The sequence below is a fragment of the Pseudopipra pipra genome, chromosome 9 (genome assembly GCF_036250125.1).
Source record: "Pseudopipra pipra isolate bDixPip1 chromosome 9, bDixPip1.hap1, whole genome shotgun sequence".
Lineage (NCBI taxonomy): Eukaryota > Metazoa > Chordata > Aves > Passeriformes > Pipridae > Pseudopipra > Pseudopipra pipra.
The window spans coordinates 20,726,196-20,747,437 of NC_087557.1; the positions used below are offsets into that span (position 1 = coordinate 20,726,196).

Consider the following 21,242-nt stretch of genomic DNA (forward strand, 5'->3'; position numbering starts at 1 on the left):
AATATGTAATTACTCTCTGCTCCTTTAGGGCTAACGCCATATCCATTAATGAATGAGCTTTGGAACAGAACCAACCTGTTGGACCCACTGGTATTTTTACCTGGCATGCCAATGCCTCTGCCTGCTTGGGGTATTTGGCTGCTTTGGGGAAAACAGGGAAGAAGAGGGCAGTTTGTCCTAAGGGAATAAGTAATAGGAAGTAAAATGTGAGTAATAGGAATAAAAATGTGGCACCTGGTCATTCAGTCTTGATATGTATAAAATGTATGAGATGCTGCCCATGCTGAGGGTTTTTCAAAGGATTCAGAGAGGTGGGTTGAGCTCAGGGTGGTGTGAGAAGAGCTGCACCTGCTGACACTCAGTTCCTACAGTTGCTCTCAGGCAGATTGGTTTGGACCCATGGGGCCAGGTGAGTCTGGGTGTGCTCTGGTTCACATTCACAGTCTGGGTTTTACTCATTGCACTCATTCAACAGTTCTTTAATTGCATGTGCACACACCAAAACATGTCAGGGGCTGTTCCACCCACCCAACTGTGCAAATCCCAGGTTCCCAATATTTACAACACACCACTTCATGATTATTGCCTTTGACCCAAAGCCTGTGAAACTCCAGCCTACCCAAGCCCATTGTCTTAGCACAGCTCTCCAATATGACTCTTACCTGAAAAGGGTTTTCTTCTTCTAACAGAACATTAAACAGGCCAAACAAAGGAGACAGGTGGGGAAGCCTGTTTGGGACAAGTAGCAGACGCATTCCAGTTGCACTCACAGGCCTCAACTTTCAGTCTTTGCACGTCTGAGGACTTAAATCTACTCAATAAAGGCAGCAAGGAAATTACGGTAATCAGACTTCTTCATCCTTCTTATGCTCTGGATAGCACTTACATTTATCACAAATAACTAAAAGTAGTCTGGCTGCCATTTAGATTTTTTTAAGGAAGTTAAATATCACAGCAAAAGAAAAGCTTTCTCCCCACTTTGAAATCTTCACTAAAACTGCAGAGAAAAAAATAATAATACAAATACAAATGATGTAATGGAAGGCCAATATTTGTTAACACTAAGGTCAGTGGCAATTTTGTCATATTTCACAGGTGGAATAGGATTAAACTCCAGATCTCAACCTTTAAAAGTTAATGTTCAATAAATTGTTTGGATTTTTCCCTTTTTCCTCACGATGGGGAAAATTCAATCTCAGAAAACACCTCTTCAGTTTGAAAAAAAAGGGATTTAATAGAAAAGATTTCTCTTTATTGTGTGTAAGTGACAGTGAATAGCTCATGACCTACAAGCTGGATACTTGAACCCAACGATGATACTGATATTTGACTATATAATACCTTTCCAAAACCTTTCAAGCCTTTTCTTTGTTGTTGTTGTTGTTGCAAAAATTATACTGACATACTACATTTAGTGTAAAGACTTTACAGGTTTTCTTTCAAATCTGTGTTTAAAATACTTGTTTGATGGGACACATTATTTCCTCCATTTTTTCCCGCACACTCATGACTCAGAGAACTTGTAAGATCCTAACCCTCCTTCACAACCAACAAGACTAAACTCTGGGTTAAAAATCTGTGAACTTGTATTCAGCAGCTCTGTGGGCCTCACATCTGGCAAGTCAGAATTCTCACTGGACTGGTGGCACAGCTTTTATTTAAAAATATAAAGCAGGTCTCCCTTCCTCTGCCATAAATCTCCCTGCCAGAGCACAGTCCATGAAAGAGTAACAGTCCATGAAAGAGTAAGAGAGAGGTCCTGGGGGAACAGCAGCTATATCAGAGCCCTTGAGGGACTGGGATCCATCAAATCTCTGACCAACAGACCTGGGCATTATACCAGGACTTCCAAACTTATTTATCAGACAAGGTTTTTAGGTCTTTTGTAGGGTGTAGAAGCAGGACTCTGGGCTCTCCCGAGCACATCCCTCCATGTGTGACAGCGGAAGTCCCACTCCCAGCCCTCGGCAACAACCAGCGAGCAGGAAAGAAAGTCTTTCAATTAGCAAATCGAAAAGTAAAGATTATTTTTGTAAAGGGGAAAAAGTATTAATCACTTTTTTCTAAATACTCTAGTATTTGGTGTTCATGCTATAACATGGAGGTTTGGAGGTTTGTGGCCGGCTCTTTAAATCACAGCATTTTCTAAGCAAGTCTGTTGCCTACTTGAAGGGATAGATTTTATTGTATGAAAAATACAATTCACATTTGCAATTTTCTACACCCACATCTATAATTAATCTCCTCTGAATACAGCCACTCCCTGACAAGATTCCATGTTATATTTAAACTCTGGATGCCACTTTGAAGGAAAAAAAAGAAGAACAATAGGATCATTTTCAAAGCCTACATAGCAGCACAAGGTTTCAAAGAGCAAAGTGCTTTAAACTCTGGCATCAACCTTCTCACCACCCCAACCAGAGTGAGGAGTGACCTCCAATTACCATCACAACAGGCACAGAAGTCTTTTGAGAAATACAGAGTGTAGATTTTTCTTATATTCCAGGAGAGGTAGGAGACTGAAGTTTTATTAGATAAACCTCAAACCTAATGAGAGACTGTTGGGACACTCAGACTCTAAGGAACAATAGAAAGAAAATTATAGAATCATTGAAACAACCGGGTTGGAAAAGACCTCTGAGACCACCAAGTCCAACCCTTGATCCAAATGCTGTCTTGAATGAGGTACCTTAAAAGTGTAACTTTCGTACATCTTGCCAGAGATGTGAAAGTGTTCATTTGATATATTAAGTATTGTAAGAAAACTGGAATGTTTTAGTTTTTCATAAATACACATACACATGTATTTATACCCATACAGAGGTTTACTTTGGATTGGGAGAATGTGCCTGTCTGTGTTTGCTGTAATCTATTTAAACCTGCCCTTTAAAAACCACAAATAAATGCATCAAGCACTGCAAATATCAAAAAAGTCATACACAGAAGGTGAATCACACTAACTACAATGAGATTATGTTTCTTCTATTTGTATGACAGTTCAATTCTTTTTAAAAGTGTGTTTCTCTTTAGGAACACGCTATCAAAAGATTGAAATACTTGGACCCTTGAATTAAGTTTTCCTAGAAGTTATGTAACCAAACCTGAAGGGAACCACCCATCTCAAGTGCAACATATCCAGTCAGATTAATCCCTTGTGTGCATCTAATAATTTCAGTGGATTCATACCAGGGATGCTCTTAGTTAAACATGTTGAGTTGGACCAGAAAGTACAAAATAAGAGTATTTTATCCACCCACATATGCCTCACCATGTCATGAGGCAAAGGGAAGCAAACAGTCAGCAGACTGCTTAGTTTTTTTATTAATTTCATTCTGTGTTATATTACAGACACCCAACCAAGATTCAAGTCCATTGTCTTCGGCATTGTTGAAAAAGTCATAATGAGACACAGTCCTAGACAAAAAAATGTATTGTCTAGACAAATCAGACATAGCATGTGGGATTGGAAATATTAATCCATTTCCTTAAAAGATGGCAAACAGAGGCAAAAAAAATTGAGGGATTTGGCCAAGGGTCAAAGAGTAAACATCATTCAGACCCCTGAACTGAATCTTGAACTGCAGAGACCCACACTAGAGACAGACCCAGGCACGAAGACACCATTCAGAAAATGTGATGCCAAACAGGTTAAAAATCTTTCTATGGACAACTTCAGTCTAAATTTTTAAATAGGAGAGGAACAAGAAGTGTGCACATATGTAAAACTGAATCACAGTTTTAAGCAATCACTGCATTAAGTTTTAAAAGCATAAATAAGTAGAGGAGAGGTTACAAAAAATAATCATCCAAAACTGGCAAGGGATATGAAAAGTAAAACTAGAAGTAGAGCCCATGTATGACATCACCACAGTCCTGCAGCCTCGGGACCCCACCTCCTGCCACTCTGCAACATCAGCAACCTTTCAGCTCCATTTCAGCACAAAAATATATCTCTTTCAAGCTCAGTATTTCAAGCAAACCACTTTGCAATAGGAAGTCAAATATTTATTTCAATTAAGAGCCTGTATTTAAAAAGCATATTTTCTCCTGTTACCTTCTTCAGGCAGTTAAAAATATGACACGATTAAAACTGAAAATATCAGCACACAGAGCCAGTGTACAGCTTCCTCTGGAAGGAAAAGCTTGAGCAAATTCACCACAGTCAAGGCTTCACCAAACACTCAATGAAGTTAGTGAAGAGATTAAGCAAAGGCTTAAGCAAAAGGAAGTTGGGTCATGGTTTCCTCACCGTGGTGTGGCTTTTGATAGCGTGAGATTATTCCCTTCAGCAGCATCAGTGTCTCCCAGCACACCCAGATGTGCATCACCCAACATGTCTGTCAGCACCAGTGGGTGCCTCAGCCACATGTACCCTCCCATTTGTGTTATACCGAGATATATGTTACATACAGACATGGTTATTCCATGGGCAGGCTGAGGGAAGATGGCAGTTATTGGCTCCATGACCGTGTATCGTTCCAGTGGGTGAGCACTAAACATGGGACATGCACAACCAACATCCCTGTTCAGCGAGCACAAAGACTTAGGAAGTTCTGTGGACTCTTGCAGTGGTTTAGGAAGTGTGGCAGATGCTGAGGGCGATGCCTGGCCAGCGCCACGTGCACAGTGACACTCCAGACACAGAGCAATGAAGCAAATCTCCACATGATCAGTGCTACACTTCATGATGTGGTTTCTGCTGTCTTCATGTCACTGAGCGGAATTAGAGGGGTGTGAAAAACCACACCCTTACAACTCTCACAGTGATATTCTGAGAGAGAGAACTGTTAGTCCAGACATCTCTTCACAAGTTCACTATAAAGGCACATTTCACTAATTCATGAGTAAATAACGTACGTATTCCCAACATCAACACTGCTGATAGTCTAGTTTAGCACAGTACGTGAACACATGTGTGAGTAAGAAGTTCTGAAGAACAGTCAGTGGGTTAATGGGAGTTGTTACCAGCTTAGTCAGGCTGTGCTGAACTGGAACCTCGGCTGTCGTGCACTTGTGGCCAGACAAAGCCTAAGTGAAACCAGAACAGAAGCAGGGAAATTGCCAAGAGTACTGCAATAAAAGAAAGTTTTAATAACTACATTTTGATGGAGGCTGATCCCATTTCACATGCTGAACTCCAGTGCTGAGCCCCTTTTCTTTACTCAGGGAAGCCACCTTCAAGTCTTACTCCAGTCTGGATGACAGGATACAGCTGCCATGTGCACCTGAGTCGAGATGCACGTCAGAGACTCCTAAACAAGGTGTGTTGCTACCTCCTGTCACAAAATCAGTTCAGTCAATGACAACTCTTAAAATCATAACTCATTCCTAAATACTAGATCTATTCAGTCAAAATTTACAGTCATTAGTATTTATTTCTGAAAATATGTTTTGTTAGATTTTAAGGTAAGTCATTTAAATCACAGCAAAAGCAAGATAGATCATACATGTACTGCATGCCTGTAATTTAATACTTTAAATTACAGTAGCAGTGTATCTATTTCTGGAGTATCTTTAATTAATTATAATAATAATGCTTTGCATTGCCCTTTGTAATTGTATTCATGCAAAAAAAGAGGGTAAATTTTTGAGCAAATCTCAAAAAGCAAAGACATCAACAGTATTATTTGGATAGCTGTGGGATTTCACAAACCAAACAAAGAAAACCCCCACAAAGTAGAACCACAAAGAGTTCTGAAAATGGTAACAAGTGAGTAAAAGCATACATAAATTTCCATAAAGTAAGAATGAAAAAACATTTCAGCTTATTTACATCAGTAGAGCAATACAGAAAATAAGGGAGGCTATAGAGTAGATAAATCAGCTGTCATTATTCCTCAGAATACAGCAATAAAGGCATTCAAACAAAACAAGCAATCATTCTGCAATTGAAAAAGGGTATTTCTGGGACAAAAGAAAAGAAAAACAAAAAGGAGGCTACATTACATGGATATCTAGACTGCTTTCAGTCAATAATAGAGAGAAATAATACACAGGAACATAAATGCTCATTAACTGAGCATGATTTGAAAGCGGCGTCCCCAGAAGGATGCTCACATGTTCTCAATTCTAGGATTCCTCTCTCCTTTTATTTCCTCTGAAACCATTACTGCTGCCACTGTAAAACAGGAGGGACTGGACAAAATAAACTTCACTTTGACTTGTTCTAACAACCAAACAAATCAACCCACGGGTTCTTGGAAGAGTGAAAGAAGGATGTTGCTTTTCTCGTTTCAGATGCTTTAGCCTGTTACACAAGGAAGGTGGACAACAGTGGGTTTTACATTCATTTAAATGTTAACAACTTCACCTGGGAATGCACATCCACAGCTCTCTCAGAGCCAGAGCTCACCCTCCCAGGCACTGCCCGAGCTTGCCTTACCCCAGCACCGAGAAGGGTGACGGTTGAACCACCAGGGTGGAGTTCACCACTGCTCTAAACTCTAATGAACCCTTTCATGCAGCTCTAACAACACTAAAATATTTGTCTTTCCCTTTCTTGGGACTTCAATTATACTGTAATACTTGCAGAAAATACACTCACAAATGCTGCAAGCACAGAGGAGAATGGAATAAAAGTCAATTCAAAATCCCTGTGTTAGAGGCCTGAAAAAAAGAGAATGCTTTATTCCCTCTTTTATGGTTTATAGCTTTTTAATGAGGAAAAAAAGCACAAGAATTTCCATATTTGTGTGCTTTACCAAACTAAATGAGGGAATTAAAAAGATCACTGCTCATAGAGACGCTGTACATTTTTATATAAGAGAAATTAAGAACCAAATATATAAATACAATTTTGCAAACTGCTATTTATCTATGAGCTTGGTCCTACAAAGACTTAGGTGTGAGTAACTTGACCTAAACCAACAGTGTCTCTGACGTCAGTGGGAGCATTTATGGAAGTCCCTTGTTTGGATAAGCAACTGCAGGATTGTGTTTGACTTATTCCATACAGATGGTCCTTGCTCCCTCCACAGTCAGGTCAGCAATACCAGGCTGTACATTCTGCCATTTTCACTGCTGTAAAGTGGTTTGCACCTTGACAAAGAAAAGCATGAAGAAATTAACTCCCTGGTGTTCTAAGAGGTGAAAGGCCAATTTTCACTGCTTCAAGACAAAAAGAGAATTCCCAGGGACTAAATTTAAACAAGTTCTCCTGTCCTGACTTGCCATGGATGTTAGGGGAATGATGAGGAGGGACAGCACAATACCTGCAGTCCTGCAGGAATCAGAGATATGCAACTCTGCAGTGCAGAAATTAAAACCATAAATAAATCAATCTACATCCAGATCAAAAAATAAAAAGTGTCATCTAAAAGGCAGCAGTTACTTCAAAGAGAATTTTCTGGAAGAAGGAATAACGTGTCACACCATGGGCTAAATTCACAGTACCCGAACTGTTTGAAGATGCTTTTATTATATGACAAGTGCTGCCAGTCATGTTACTCAGCTGGAGAAAGATATCACATGAAAACTTCTCTGGGTGGACTGACCTTGATTTTTCCAAATACACAGTTTCTTCCTAATCAGTGCAAATTAATTTCAACCAATAACCTACAGACGGTTTGCAAATTGATATCAGTGTCACACTGAAATGACACACTATCTTTTCGAGGCCATAAGTAGCCAAGAAGTTCAGAAAAGGAAAATGAGCAGTGTAAGAAGGACAGTTCCCCAAACACTCCTACAACCAACAGCCTGTTCATACCAACATGCCTGGACAGCAAATAAAGGACCCAGACCAGCAAAGCACTTAAGCACAGGTTTTAACTTTGAGCACGTGCCTTAAGTGCTTTGCTGGAAAAGGGCCCAAAGAAAAGAATGAGCCTGGGTAACTGAAAAGCCCTTCAGAACTGCAGTGACTGCTTTGTTTTCCATTCCAGTTGCTAGTCAACACACTTTTGGGCTCAACATCCTGCCCAATGCATTTAACCCATATCACAAACACAGTGATCTGGTACAGCCAATCTCTTTACCCAGCAAAGTTCCACAAATTGGGAAGGAACTGCAAGACATGTTTGGGATTTCAGCTACTCATAAGGAACAAGTAATAGCAGCATCTTCACATCTGTCCTGCAGGAAAACTCACAGGAAGACCCCAACCACTAATTACTCTTTCAGTAGCTCCCCACACAAGCCTGCATTGTCCTGAGTCTTCCTCCTCTTACATCCAGCTCCACAGAACATTTTTTGGAGACCTCATGAAGAGAGCACAAAATGCTGCCATAGGACTGATGATTCTTCTGGCATCTCCCACTTGTGAAGGAAACCCAAGCTTAAGAAGATAATTTCTGACTCTGGGCCTTGGGAATGTGACAGTCTTTTATATTACCTCCACCTTGGTCCATTAATAACATTTTTATATGTATCAAATTTACTCCCAAACCAAAATGAAAACAAAGTTTCCTAGAATATCTTAGGCAATGCACTTAATTTAAAAAAAGGACTGCAGTCCAAAAATGGAAAGATGATTAGGGAGGCAGGTGAAGTTTGAATGAAACAATAATAAAAAGTCCTAACTACACATCATATATTCATAGTTCTTGAATCATTAAGGCTCTGCATGACAGCTCTCACAAGCACCAGTATGGCAAACCCACTGACTTTTAAGCAGGAGTGAAAGTGTTTAAGCCCTAGGACAAATAATTTGAAAATCTCAGCACAAGTCTGATCTCAGGGAGTTTAAAGGAATGCAGACTGCCCAAAAACACAGCAGCTGTTTGTTTTTTCTGCCACCTTTCCAAGGTTCATGTCTGGAGTGAGGATAAACAGTTCTGAAAAAAAGTTATGTGGAGTTCAGACTTTAAGAAAATAAAACATCAGACTAGTATTTCTTGCAGAAAGAATAAAAAAAAACCCCAAACCTTAAATTATTCAGTCCTGGAAGTTTTCAGGTAGAGCTCTCAGGAGCAGAGGTAGATGGCTTGAGGCTTCAATATATTAAAACGCTTTCTCTAAACCAGTCTGCATTCTCAAAAGCTTGTCCTGATGTGGTTTTCTTGAGCAATATTCCTCCAAGCAGAGTCTCAAACTTAATGAGGCCAAACTGTATTCCCTATTTTATGCACAAATACAAATAGAGGCCCTTACAGATAAACCAATATGCAAATGAGATAGTGGCTGAAGCCTTAATCAGCCTGAAGTGATTTCCATCAGCACAGTATCATAGTCACAAAGTTAATTTGTGCTGTGTCATTTTGGACATCATTTTTCATACTTTATCTCCTTTCTCTGTTTGTGCCAAAGCAAATGAGCACCTACTTTAATTAATTAATTAATATGTCTCTTGATAGGCTAGGCAATCAGAAATCTCTTAACATTTTAGTAGGCCTGTTTCCCTTGTTCCACATTTAAAAAGACAGCTGAAAGAGTTAACAGGAAATTTCCTTGAATAACTTACCAGTGGAGCTAACTGGTGTAAATAAGGATTGTCTGTGTTGTTACAGGCAGGTCAGAAATAGCAGGAAATAGCAGGCACCATGCTGAGATTCAACATCTGTTTATGAACTGTCCTTATACACAAAATGAAGAGCTGCTACAGGACAAAATATACAAACCCAGAAAGTCTTAAACAAACTGGGAGCCCTGCAGAGAAGTCCCCTGGTATATCCATACCTGGTGCTACTGAGGAATGGAGAACACTAAAGAACTTTAATTTGTCTTTGTGATGCACAAATTATATATATGTGTATAGATACATATCATGGGCAGCACTGCCCAACAGGATACATGAAAAACACCACTTGGGAAGGAGACTCGACCCAGACTGCACATGTGCCCACAGAGCTTGGGGGTGAAAGGTGAGGGCGAGAACAGCACAGGATGGGATGAATATGAAGAACAAATGTCAACAGTGTATCATCCACCATTTTCCCTTCTTTATAGGGAGACGAAAGCTCTGTGATTATTACCCTCACATACAGATGCCATGTACAAGGAACTAAGGACACCACCACATCTACTTTTTCCACTAAGACGGGAAGTACACTCAACTTCTTTCCTGAAAGTAAACTTATATCATGACATTTCTTTTTCTCAAAAGAGTCTGTATTAGGTATTTTATATACAATGACAAAACCCCCAAGTACAGTTTCTCAGAGGGAATCTCAGAAGATGGAAACCACAGGAAAGTAGTTTTCTGTGTATTTTGTGGCATGTTCACCCCCTCTCATCACTTTTAATAACAGATGTAAACACTTCAGTGTGCAGATCCAGTCTCAGCCCTCAGAAGGAAGAGCTCACCTCAGAAAATGAGGTTGGAAGGAGAGGATCTAAGTAGTTTCAGAGCTGTAAGTTTCAAGCTACAGTGAGTGAAAGCTGAAGTTACTTCCCTCATCCATATGGGTACTCCATATGGATAAATGCAACTGGGATTTGGGGGTGGGGAGGGTTTTGGATATAACAAGCATATATTTGCACATCCTCAAATTTTTCCCAATCACCTTCTGCAGCATGAAGGGCTTTCCCACTTTCTTTCCCACTTTGACAGAAATTCCTTGTGCATGGGTACAATTGCTTTGTCACCCTCCACGAATTCTCTTCTACTCTGCCACTAGCACATGGATCCTGGGAGTGACTTCAGGAGAGCCCCAGCTCAGGGGCTCTGAGCTTGCAGCCTGCTGGGAACACTGGGACAGGCTCTCACAGGAATGCTTGTGGTTTCCAATCTCCACTCAGGGAAGTCCAAGGGTACATCCATTCTGCAGAACACCAGCAGGCTCACAGCTCAGGCTGGCAAGTTTGAGATAGAGAAACTGAACTAAAATAAAGTGGACAAACACAGGCTTTAACTTAGGTTAGCAGCTCCAAGCAGTTTAAAGCTGAGTGTGAGCAATTTGAACCAAAAAGAAATATAACTGAAAAAATATTATCTGAAGTTATGTAAGAGTAAAATATAAAATACAGAACTTCCCCTTTGCTTTAAAATTAAACTACTGGCCATGGTGGAATCTGAAATTCCAACTCTCCTGTCCACAGGAGAATTAAGTTTCCTGCGCATGCAGGGTCTGACAACCAAGAAGCATAACTTCAGTCATCTCTGCTGGATCCCACTGCAATCATTGCTGCTTCATCTGCTTCTCTGAAGGCAGACAGTCAGAATCCTACCATCGACATCTAATTAAAGAAGGTAGTAAGAAAATAAACAACCTTTCTTGGAATGTCTTTGATTCCATAAGTACATACACGTTTCATCCACTGAAGACTGAATTACAACCTTTCATCTAATGAACAGCTTAATGGAATGGCACTGGAATAAAGAACGGGGAAGGTAAAAACAAACCCTTGGTGATTTCACAAAACACATATATTTATATAATATCAGGCTTGCTATCTGGCAACACCAATTTGCAAACTGCAGTGAAAGTGTTCCCCACCTCAGAGCACGCCAGACACTGACACCAAATCAATACCCAGATCTCCCCGAGAGCTGAAGCAGCAGATGGTCCATCACAATGGAGAAATGACAGAACACATACATAGAAGTGTCTGCTTTCTTCAGACACATTCTTGAAAGCACTGTATCATTGATCTAAGATTATTTTTATAGGCAGATGACAGGTCAAGCATAAAAGTGCTCTGTTTTAAAGGTTACAGAGTTGGCAAGCTTGGTATCACTGCCACGGACAAAGAATCATTTGCTTTTGAAGTCTTCCTTGTCAGGTTATTTACATTTCACAGTTAAAAGGCTCCTCTCTGGAGAACATGAATGCTAAAACAAATAAAAGAAAAAGTCCTAGGCAAGCTAATGCTCTTTAAAGAGATAATGTAAATCAACCGTGACACCATCAGTGTCATCCTAAAGCATGCTGAGAATTTCCAGGGAAAGTTACTCACATTAAGCAGATTGAGAGAGTCAGCCAACAAAAATAAAGCAAATCTGTAGGTAAACTGCCTTCCAGGCCAAGACTGTTGCTACAGCCATGTATTACAGTGAAAGGGAGAGGAGGAACACTCCAGTGGTGAAAAGCATTTGTTTGGGAAGTCTGCAGGAAGAATTGGTCCTGAATAAATAATTTATAGTGTGATCTGTGAAAATGTCCATGGAATACGACACCTAATTCTCACTGCAAGGCAGACAGAAAGCTGGATGCCCAGCTAAACACTTAGAAGAATGTTACCCTTCAAATTATACGGCTCTTTTCCCAGCTATAAAATAATAATGCTACTTTCTTACTAGAGAGCAGTATTTAAAGCCTGAATTTGTTAACACTTTCATATGCAAGATATTCCAGAAGAGTAAAGGTTTGGATTTTTTTTTTTTTAAAGACAAGATTAAAGAGCTCCTTATGGAATAATAAATTTCTGTGAGTTTAAATACTTCTAAGTACTGTATGTACACATGCAATGCACAGACTTCATGCTACATAGCTTTCTTTTCCTTCCCTGGATGAGAACACTCCTGGAATGTTATTGTTTTCAGGGGGGTGGTTTTTAAGAATTTACTGTGAATACATGCATTATATATGTGCACACTGAAACACTGCCAGGGCTGCAAATGACCCAGGAGTTCATAAACATGGCTATTTTCTTATCTGGTTCAAATTTATGCAAGGAAGCAATTGTTACCCAGCTCTGGCTGAACAGAGACCCGATCCCACAAGGGGCAGGGGCTTTGCGTGGGGCTTTCCATGGGGTTTCACATCAGAAGAGTTCAAAGGAGATGACAGATCGTTCATTACACCCCCTATACCATGAGGGTCTCATCCCTGACAGTGTTCACAGGAGCTGATGCAAAAGAAACACCCTGAACATTCAGCCTGTATCTGAAGATGATTATAAAAAATGAGATGAAGAGAACCAAAAGACAACAAACTCCTCTGCGGTTCCTGTCTTGTCTTTCCTCAGAATTTAAGGCCATAACACCACAACCTCCTTCAATACTCTCCCCCAGCCCCAGTGAAGCACAGTTACCCAGTGGCACCATTAGTCAGGATCCCAGAAAGACGGATCTCAGAGATTCCCAGCCATCTCTTCACAAACTTTATTAAGTGAAGATAATCATCTGAACCTCAGGGAAGTTAATAATTACAGTGATCATACGTATCTATACTGCTTCTGCACAGGATCAACAATGAAAGGGATGTTTAAACACAGCTTTTTTGCTTCAATGGAAAACTGTGCACCACTCATCAGCTCAAGTAAATGTTAATTATCACCATGCAAAAATAAAACATATTTTCTGATGCACATCGTAGATTTATTTAAGAGGCTTCTTACGATGTAGGATGTTGCCTTTTGAGACTGAAGAAATAAGACCCTTAACAATGAATATATGAACTCTGATTTATTTTTTTTTAATTATTATTTTTTGAAGTGATGGAGAACATTTTAACCCTCACAGAGACACATACACACACTCACATACACACACACTCTCAAACTACCACACTAGGCAAGATCAGAGCTTAACAGCCAACAAAACACACATTCAATCCCTGAGATCATTTTCCTGAAATAGAAAACTACATATGTTTCTCAAATTTCACATCAAGCCACTGCACAGCCCGAACCACAGGGGAGAAGGGAGCCAAGCTGCCTTTGGGCTTGGGGGAGTAAGGACCTGAAAACAGGATGATTCCTTTCATATCAGCACGTTTCTCGTCCACAATCTCAGTTTAACAAACACCCCCTGTGACAGTATTTCTAGCTGGGCTGGCTTATCAAGCAGCCTTTGCTTTGTCAAATTAAGACACATTGCCTTGGATTAGTGAGACTCCCTGAGTTCACGATGACTTCATGGTTGGCTCAGAGTTCACTGTCTCTGTGGAACGCTGCCAGGAATACATCCACTGCCTGCCCCAATCCTTTCTATACTGACCTAGCTGGCTTTTTTTTCTTTTCAGCAGCAAATGAACACAATAGAAAACAAAGGGCTAGATACTGCCACAGCTAATTAACAATCCTAACATCTTAAAAAAATAATCAAAGTAGTAAATATTTGAAGATCTCAATGCAAGCCTCTGCAATGCAAGGTCTCAATGTATGTCCAAAGCTGCTGGAAAGGGACAATGCAGTTTTTCTGCACAGTGAGATACTATGAAGGGCTCCTGTTCTTGTGGAAAACACATTAAGCTCCTTTTGCTAATATTTTGTAAAGGGCACTTGTACAATAACAATAGCTAAAGCTTCCTGTTTGCCTGTGTGCTTCCTGGCTAAGGTTAACGAGACCTGCTAACAGTTTTCTTCTTTAGCACACAGAACTTTTTCAGGTTACTCTGTATACTCAAGGACATATCATTTTTAAATTAAAAAAAAAAATCTAACAGTAATGGCCCACATTGCACCTGCCCTTCACAATCCTGATAACTTTTCCAGCTACACATTTCCTATTTTCTGGATCAGCCTATGTGTCACCAGTCTCTAAAGAACATGTTTTGAATTTATTAAAAGCCCAACAGCAGAAGAATTCTCTCATTTGGCAAAGATACCATCACAGGGACACTTGCTCTTGGCTCCATGACAAGAAATCCATGGTACTTTGTTTGTCCAATCCACAAAAACACCATTCCTCCCCTCCCAACCAGCCCTTCAAGATAGTTCTCCCTTCTCCAGAGACTTTTCCAAACAAGTCTGCAAGTCTGAAGTTTTGGGTTTCATTTCATAAACAGGACACAACCCCCGAGTGCAGCTCAGGATACTGTCACTGCCACATGGGCTCAGCACTAATCACAACAGCCTTCTGAAATATTCCCTTGGCCCTTTCTTTCCACTGAGAGGCCTGATTTTTAAACCAGCCATCTTTCGAAGTAGGCATAAAATATAAACAAGAAGCCAAACTCCAGGGCCCAGCCAAAGGGTATACATTAGTCATGGCAAGGCTGGGAAGGAAGGGAAGGGCAGCTGGCCCCAAAATGGGTGTCTCCACTGGTCCAGTTACCACGTCTCACTGCAGGGATTGCCCAATCCTTTAAAAAGACACAGACATCCTTCAGATAATCATTTAACTCACACCAGTTTGTTTTTTCAACTGCACCTCTGAACATAAGCTCCTCTTCCAAACTCTCTCCCTTTTCAGAGTTTCCAGCCTATCTGGATAAAACATTTGGTGAGGACTCCACTGACACAGCGATTTCACCTCACAGCGGTAAAAGCAAGAAACCTCCTAAGAGTGTGTGGATATATCAATTTAACAGCTGAAGAGCAAATACAGGGATGAACAAGAATGAAATCCCCAAATGCGTTCAGCTGCCCAAACACCTCTGAAGATGCAGATTTAATTCACTTCTACAATCACACAGGGGATATAACAGAGCAGAGACCTGAATCCAGATTCTTGGATTCAAGAGCACCTTCCCAGCTTAATGGTTCACTAAAAACTTCCATCACTGCGATTCAGCAAGGGACCAATCTCTGCTATTGATCCCAGCAGACTCTGCATCAACCCCAGAAATATCCAAGGAGTCCTCTGGATTTCCATCAGTGCAATGGAGCCATCTCAAGCCCTAATGATGAGCAACTGGAAATGGGTGACAAATAAACTCTAAGGACTCAATCACTGCTTAACATAAAGAGTCAGCTATTTAAATGTGCTCAAGCCAAGGAACTCACAAATGAAAGAAAACAATTAGTCAAGGGATCTTCCTGTTGAAAATGCACTGCATATTAAAAAGATATCACCCCCTCTCACAGAGATACAGACTAATATTGGTTACGTGGTTCCCAGAAACGCTTTTAATCAACTACAACCATTTCTCCTTCACTTTGCAGTCTGTAATTACTGTAACAGCATGAATTTCTTTCCTATAAAACTGATTTTCTCTGGAGAAACTCATGATCCTGAGATCTGTTGGAAGGAGATAATTTAGAAAAGTTCCTCCAAAGTATACAAAACATCTGTTCCACCCTTTTCCCTGTCATGATGGCAAGCAGCTGAAGACTGACTGGACAATTATTTCCACAGGAAAATTATTTGCATCAACATCCCTATAAGAGATGAAGTCTCTCCTAGGTAATACATTACTTTCCCCTAAATATTAACATATCTAGGGGATAATAATATGGAAAAAAGAATCTGCACAAATATTCATTTTATTCCAACTTTTTTTGGTAATTTTGGGAGGTGGCTTGCAGCACAATGTTGGACACTCTCTATGTCAGCCTGACATTTTTCCCTATGCTTCCAAATCCTCCTTCACAGGTTTAATCTCTCATTAGTTACAGTTCATCTTAAACACAGGAGAGACCTGCTCATTTTCCTGTGAGTTGCTCATGACTGGAAGTGGCCCTGAAGCAGAATGCTGGGTCTATACACATGACCTTTGAGAAATCTGTGTGTGAATTCCACCCAGTTGAACAGCTCAGCCATATTCTTATCTGCAGTGGAATCCCTCACGAGACCTCAGAAACACACTGAAATTACAGATGTACATCTCTGGATTCTCCATCCATAACACAGTAGCCTGTAACTAGATAAGTGTTTAGATTTTATTAAGATAGCTGTACCCAAAACACCATATAAAGAAAAAGTTATCAGAGGTTGTAGATGGTGGGAGGGGGAGCAGTGAGTCACACTCACCACAAGTCGAAGTGCTGAGCCTCTGCAAAGCACTTCTAACGTGCCTGTGACAGAACAGCTCTTCCTCTCCACCACAGCATTTCTGAGAGAACACAACTGAGTGTTCAAGTGGCAAAACCAACACTTCATTGTTGCAACCTTGGGGGGCAGAAGCTGGGAAGTTCCAAAGTTTTAAATTTGTTAACTAAAGAGCTGTCAGTAACATTTTCAATGCATAATAGTCAGGATCATTCAGAAAAACTCAATGGTCTTTCATCAAGGAGAAACAATAAAAAAGAACTATTTTAAAAATGAAATATTACAGGCAACAGTCTTCCAAGAACAATGGGAATCAACAATTTGGAACTTATTCTCTGTAAGTGATGGGTGGGTGTTGTTCAGTGAGACACAGAGCAATTTCAAAGCCAGTAGGTAAAAAAATCTCAGAATACATTTGAATCTTCAGTTTGGAGGTAAGAGGTCTTTACTGTTTTTGTTATAGTTCTACTGGAAAAAACCTTGGCAACAAGGCAGTTCAAGCCAGCAAAATTAAAGGGGAAAGAGAAAGGATTTCATGCTCAGAAATACACATCAAGAACTGCTTTTCAAACACATCCCATTCACATCTCACACACAACATTCTGCTCTGAGCGACCTCACTGAAGCAAAAAGACTATACACAGTTTTTAAATGTCAAACACACACAAAATGTTCTAGAGAGCCCCTTAAAATTTTAAAGAAGCAAGGTCTTTCCCATAAAAGTGCCTTTGGAATTGCATTTATTTTGGTAAAAACCCCATCACCAAAACAAATTTTTAAAAAAATAAATCTGTCTTTTATCAAGGCCAAGTTCTGCATGATTCAGAGTGAGTAACACTGGGTCTTGCCCTGTGAATAGGCTCCTTTGTGCTCAAAGGGAGAAAAGGTGGGAAGAATCTTATACTTGACAAATTCACAATTCCCTTGTATTATGAGCATATGCAGGGCAAATTACTTTACTTCACCAAACCACAAGGAAATTCCCAAAAAACAGGTGTGCATGGGGGAAAGAGAGAAAGGGGGAAAAAATTAGGTTTGATTCCAGCCAAACATTTCTTGTCCTTATTTTCCTATCTTTTTCTTCCCGCTTTGCTACCCTATAAGACATTCCACTAGAGCCAAAACAATGGGCTTAATTTTAATGTTAATGGGCTTAACATTAAGCTAGCAAAGGAGGCACTACAAAGAACTATTTTATCCAAAATAGAAGACTCTCAACCAAAGGTGGGGGAGGACTCGGTCCAGAAAGTCTTTTCCCAACATTCATCAATAGAGTCAAAATGTTTTTGAAAAATAAAATTGTCATTGCTAAGGGAATGAATTTGCCAGCCTAAATTCAGGCATCTCTACTTCTGAGTATAATCTTCTCCAACAGTTTTTGTTTTTAGAAGAGGTTCTCTGCTTCAACTCCAGGAAGCTGCAGCCAAGAGCACAAAGCCAAAGCCAGGCAGGACCAGGGAGCCATCAGTACCCCTGTATCCTCCCTTTTCAGACTGTTCTCCATCTAATGCCCTGACTAAAGGGTTCTAATTCTAAATCCAAGTCTTGAGTACTTTCACGAGTTGCAGACCCTGCATGGAATATCATCTGGGACCTGGGATTTATCCTGTTGAAGGAAGAGTTGGTCCAGGTGACAGGACTGCTTAGATTGCAAGATCTGTGGGGTGGGAGTTGTTCTTCTGTTACATAATTCATAGTTATACTGCAAAGGAAGGACTGAGATACTATCTATCAGTTACCATCTAGCAACTCTGTTTTTCTTTTAAGTCAAACACAGCATTTCCCTCCTCTATAATGCAGGGAATACATAATATATAACACTATAACAAAAGCTGTCAGTCATGAAGACTAACTAGGGAGAAATAGAGCACTCAAATAACTCAAAAAACTGTGTCTGATGCAAAGGTATCTTCATTTCCAGAGAGACCAAAAGTACCCTGTGATCAGTTTTCATCTGAGACTACATTTTGCAGATTCAGCTCCACAAACTGCAATGGAAATAACTGTGAACTGCAGCTGGTCATGTAAGTCCATAAATAATACTATCCCTCACTTTTCACAAGGAGTTGTTTATCTGCAAATACACTTCACTTGTGCTGGTGACTTCAATGCAGATTTTTCAGGGGTTCTCTCAGAGGATTTTGTTAAACTGCTCAGGAGGTATTCCAGGATGCTTTTGAGGAGCAGTACAGCTGCTGTGTTTTACAGTGAAGTGACCACTGTAAACAAGATTTTAACAGATCCCTCCCACATGGCAAAGAAGTGTTTCTTTCCAATTCTCCCTGAAGTCAATAAACTTGTAAAAACCCCCAGATTTCAGAGAATTATTAAAAGTGTATTTCACAGGAACTAGAGCAATCACATTTCTGTTCCAAAATGGATCACAAGACCAATTAACTGACATTTGTAGCAACAAACTGTATCTGTGAACTACACTGCTCCCAGGAACAACTGTGCTCAGGAATGCACATGGAAGCAGGAGATAGGTTCAAGATGTTTTGGGGCAGACTCAATTACAGACAGATGTACATAACAGCATGTCCAGTCACAATGAATTAAAACAGAACATACAGAAGAAAATAGATGAGGATGACCAAATCATATTGTTATAATTAACATACCTTGCAGTGACACCTGTGGCTTTCCAAGACAAGAAATCCGGAAGATCAAAGAAGTAGCCTGCCTTCTCCCAGGATTCCTGCAAGTTCTAATAAAAATATGTTTAGAAATGCAGATATTAGAGGTCAGGCATAATCACGTTCTTATTTTAATGCAATTAAAAAAACTGATATTTAGGTAAAAAGGACAATTTTTTCAAACCAACTACTCTGATCATCCTGTCTGCTCTGCTCTCTGATTTACTGCCTAGAGAACTGAGCCTTTGCCCCACCACAGGCTGATCTTAAGCAAAGTTTCCCATGAAAAGTTCATGGAGGCACAAGTTTCAGATCAATAACATGAGCTCTCAGTTCCCCATCAGCTGCTCCGTGTCACAGCAGCCTCGAAGTCAACACACAATCTTCTCAAAAACCATTTGCTTGAAGGACACTCTACTTTCTAGAATTTACCATTTTAAATTTCCTATTTGTTAATTGTAAGCACAGGAAGGAAACAAACAGCTCTGTGAGCACAAGAACAAAGCTTTCGGATCACACGGCTTTTGGAAAAGCCACTTGACATTTCCAAACTCCTAAAAAACTCTTCTACCAAGACAGATCATTTACAGGGATCATTTACAGTGGAAACAGCAGTTTCCACTGCTCTACTCTGCAGACAGATGCTGGTCCAGAAAGCAAGAATTCAATGCCCACTTCTGACCTTGGTATGCTTGCTAAAACCAGTAAAGAACATCAAAACCAAACAGAAGTCAGTGCTGCTGACCAAAAGGGTCACAATCAGACTTCCACAGGGAGATAACATTGCTTTAAAAACCTCCACCAGCTTTTTAAATCATTGGAAAGGTGCAAAGTTTTCTCACTTATTAAGAGCAGCTGCTGTGCTAGAAAAACGAGTCCTACCTGGGCTCTTTCTGGAGCCAGATTTAATTCCATGCAATATCAAGAAGGTACATGCTAAATTAAAAGAAAACATAATTCCATTTTAAGAAAGAATATGTGGCTCTAGAAATTCTTCTCTGTGAGGGTGGTGAGGCCCTGGCACAGGCTGCCCAGAGAAGCTGGGGCTGCCCCATCCCTGGAAGTGTTCAGGTTGGATGGGGCTTGGAGCAACCTGGGAGAGTGGAAGGTGTCCCTGCCCATGGCAGGGGGTTGGAACTGGATGAACTTCAAGATCCCTCCCAAGTCCGTGCTATGATTCCATGATTTTGTAACTTTATTCAAATACTACATGATATCAAACTAAAATCTTACAAGTCCAGAAAATTGTTGAAAAGGAATTAATGAATTCCAGAAACTAAGGTACAATTGGGGTAAGTGTAAAAAAAGAAAAATTTTCTTTAGTTTTGGATCATGCAAAGAATCTGTCTTACCTTTCTGTTTAGTTCTTCAAAAGCTTTTGAAACTTACCAGATTTCTACTAAGTTCAAAAAACAAATGCTCCAATTACAACTTTTTAACATTAAATGCACAACCTTCGGATGTTTGTTCCTGACCATTCAGGTTTAGCTCATGTGGCTGCTACACACATCAAATTTAACTTCATATGTGAATGCAAAGGAGCTCCATAATTTAGTCCAGAGGTCACTCAGCCCGATTATTTTGATAATAAAAGCCATTATGTGCTGTTAACACATCTGATGGCCTTCAAGGAACAACAGTAGTTTGTCTATTACTGGTAATAAGAAAGGAAGCTGGATTAAGAATAACTGTCCTCTTCAAACAAATCTGCTTCACCAAAGATACTCCTTGGATCCTGATTCTATTTCTTCAAGAATTCCCAAAAGCCACATGTTAGTGACACTCAAAGTATGTTGTTTCATGAACATCCAAATGATTCATTTTTTGCCATCTCGATGCTGTGTCATCACTAATTAGTACAGACAACAAGAATCATGGTGCTTTTTCCCAACAAATTTAAAGTCTCCATGTTTCACTGAAGTTAATTCAGATTTATTTTCACCCACAGTCAGGAGTCTGTGACCACATTAAAAGGATTGTGGAGAAGATCCGGGAACGTTCCCAACGCTGTGTTCACATCCTGCGACTCACCCTCCAAACTCCCTTGGAGGAACTCACACAGTCCTGCTGTT

General features: G+C 40.1%; 1 protein-coding gene across 9 annotated transcripts in view; it reads right to left on the bottom strand.

Annotated features, from left to right (window-relative positions):
- Positions 1-21,242, bottom strand: part of FGGY (FGGY carbohydrate kinase domain containing) — a 134,531-nt gene that overhangs the window by 91,141 nt on the left and 22,148 nt on the right. For all 9 annotated transcript variants that reach the window (XR_010432795.1, XM_064665081.1, XM_064665085.1 and 6 more), the window contains exon 5: positions 19,156-19,241. Coding sequence is in view for 8 of the 9 variants with exons in the window: in XM_064665081.1 (XP_064521151.1) it covers positions 19,156-19,241 (86 nt within the window). In the remaining variant the exon portion in view is untranslated. The remainder of the gene's footprint in view (positions 1-19,155; positions 19,242-21,242) is intronic.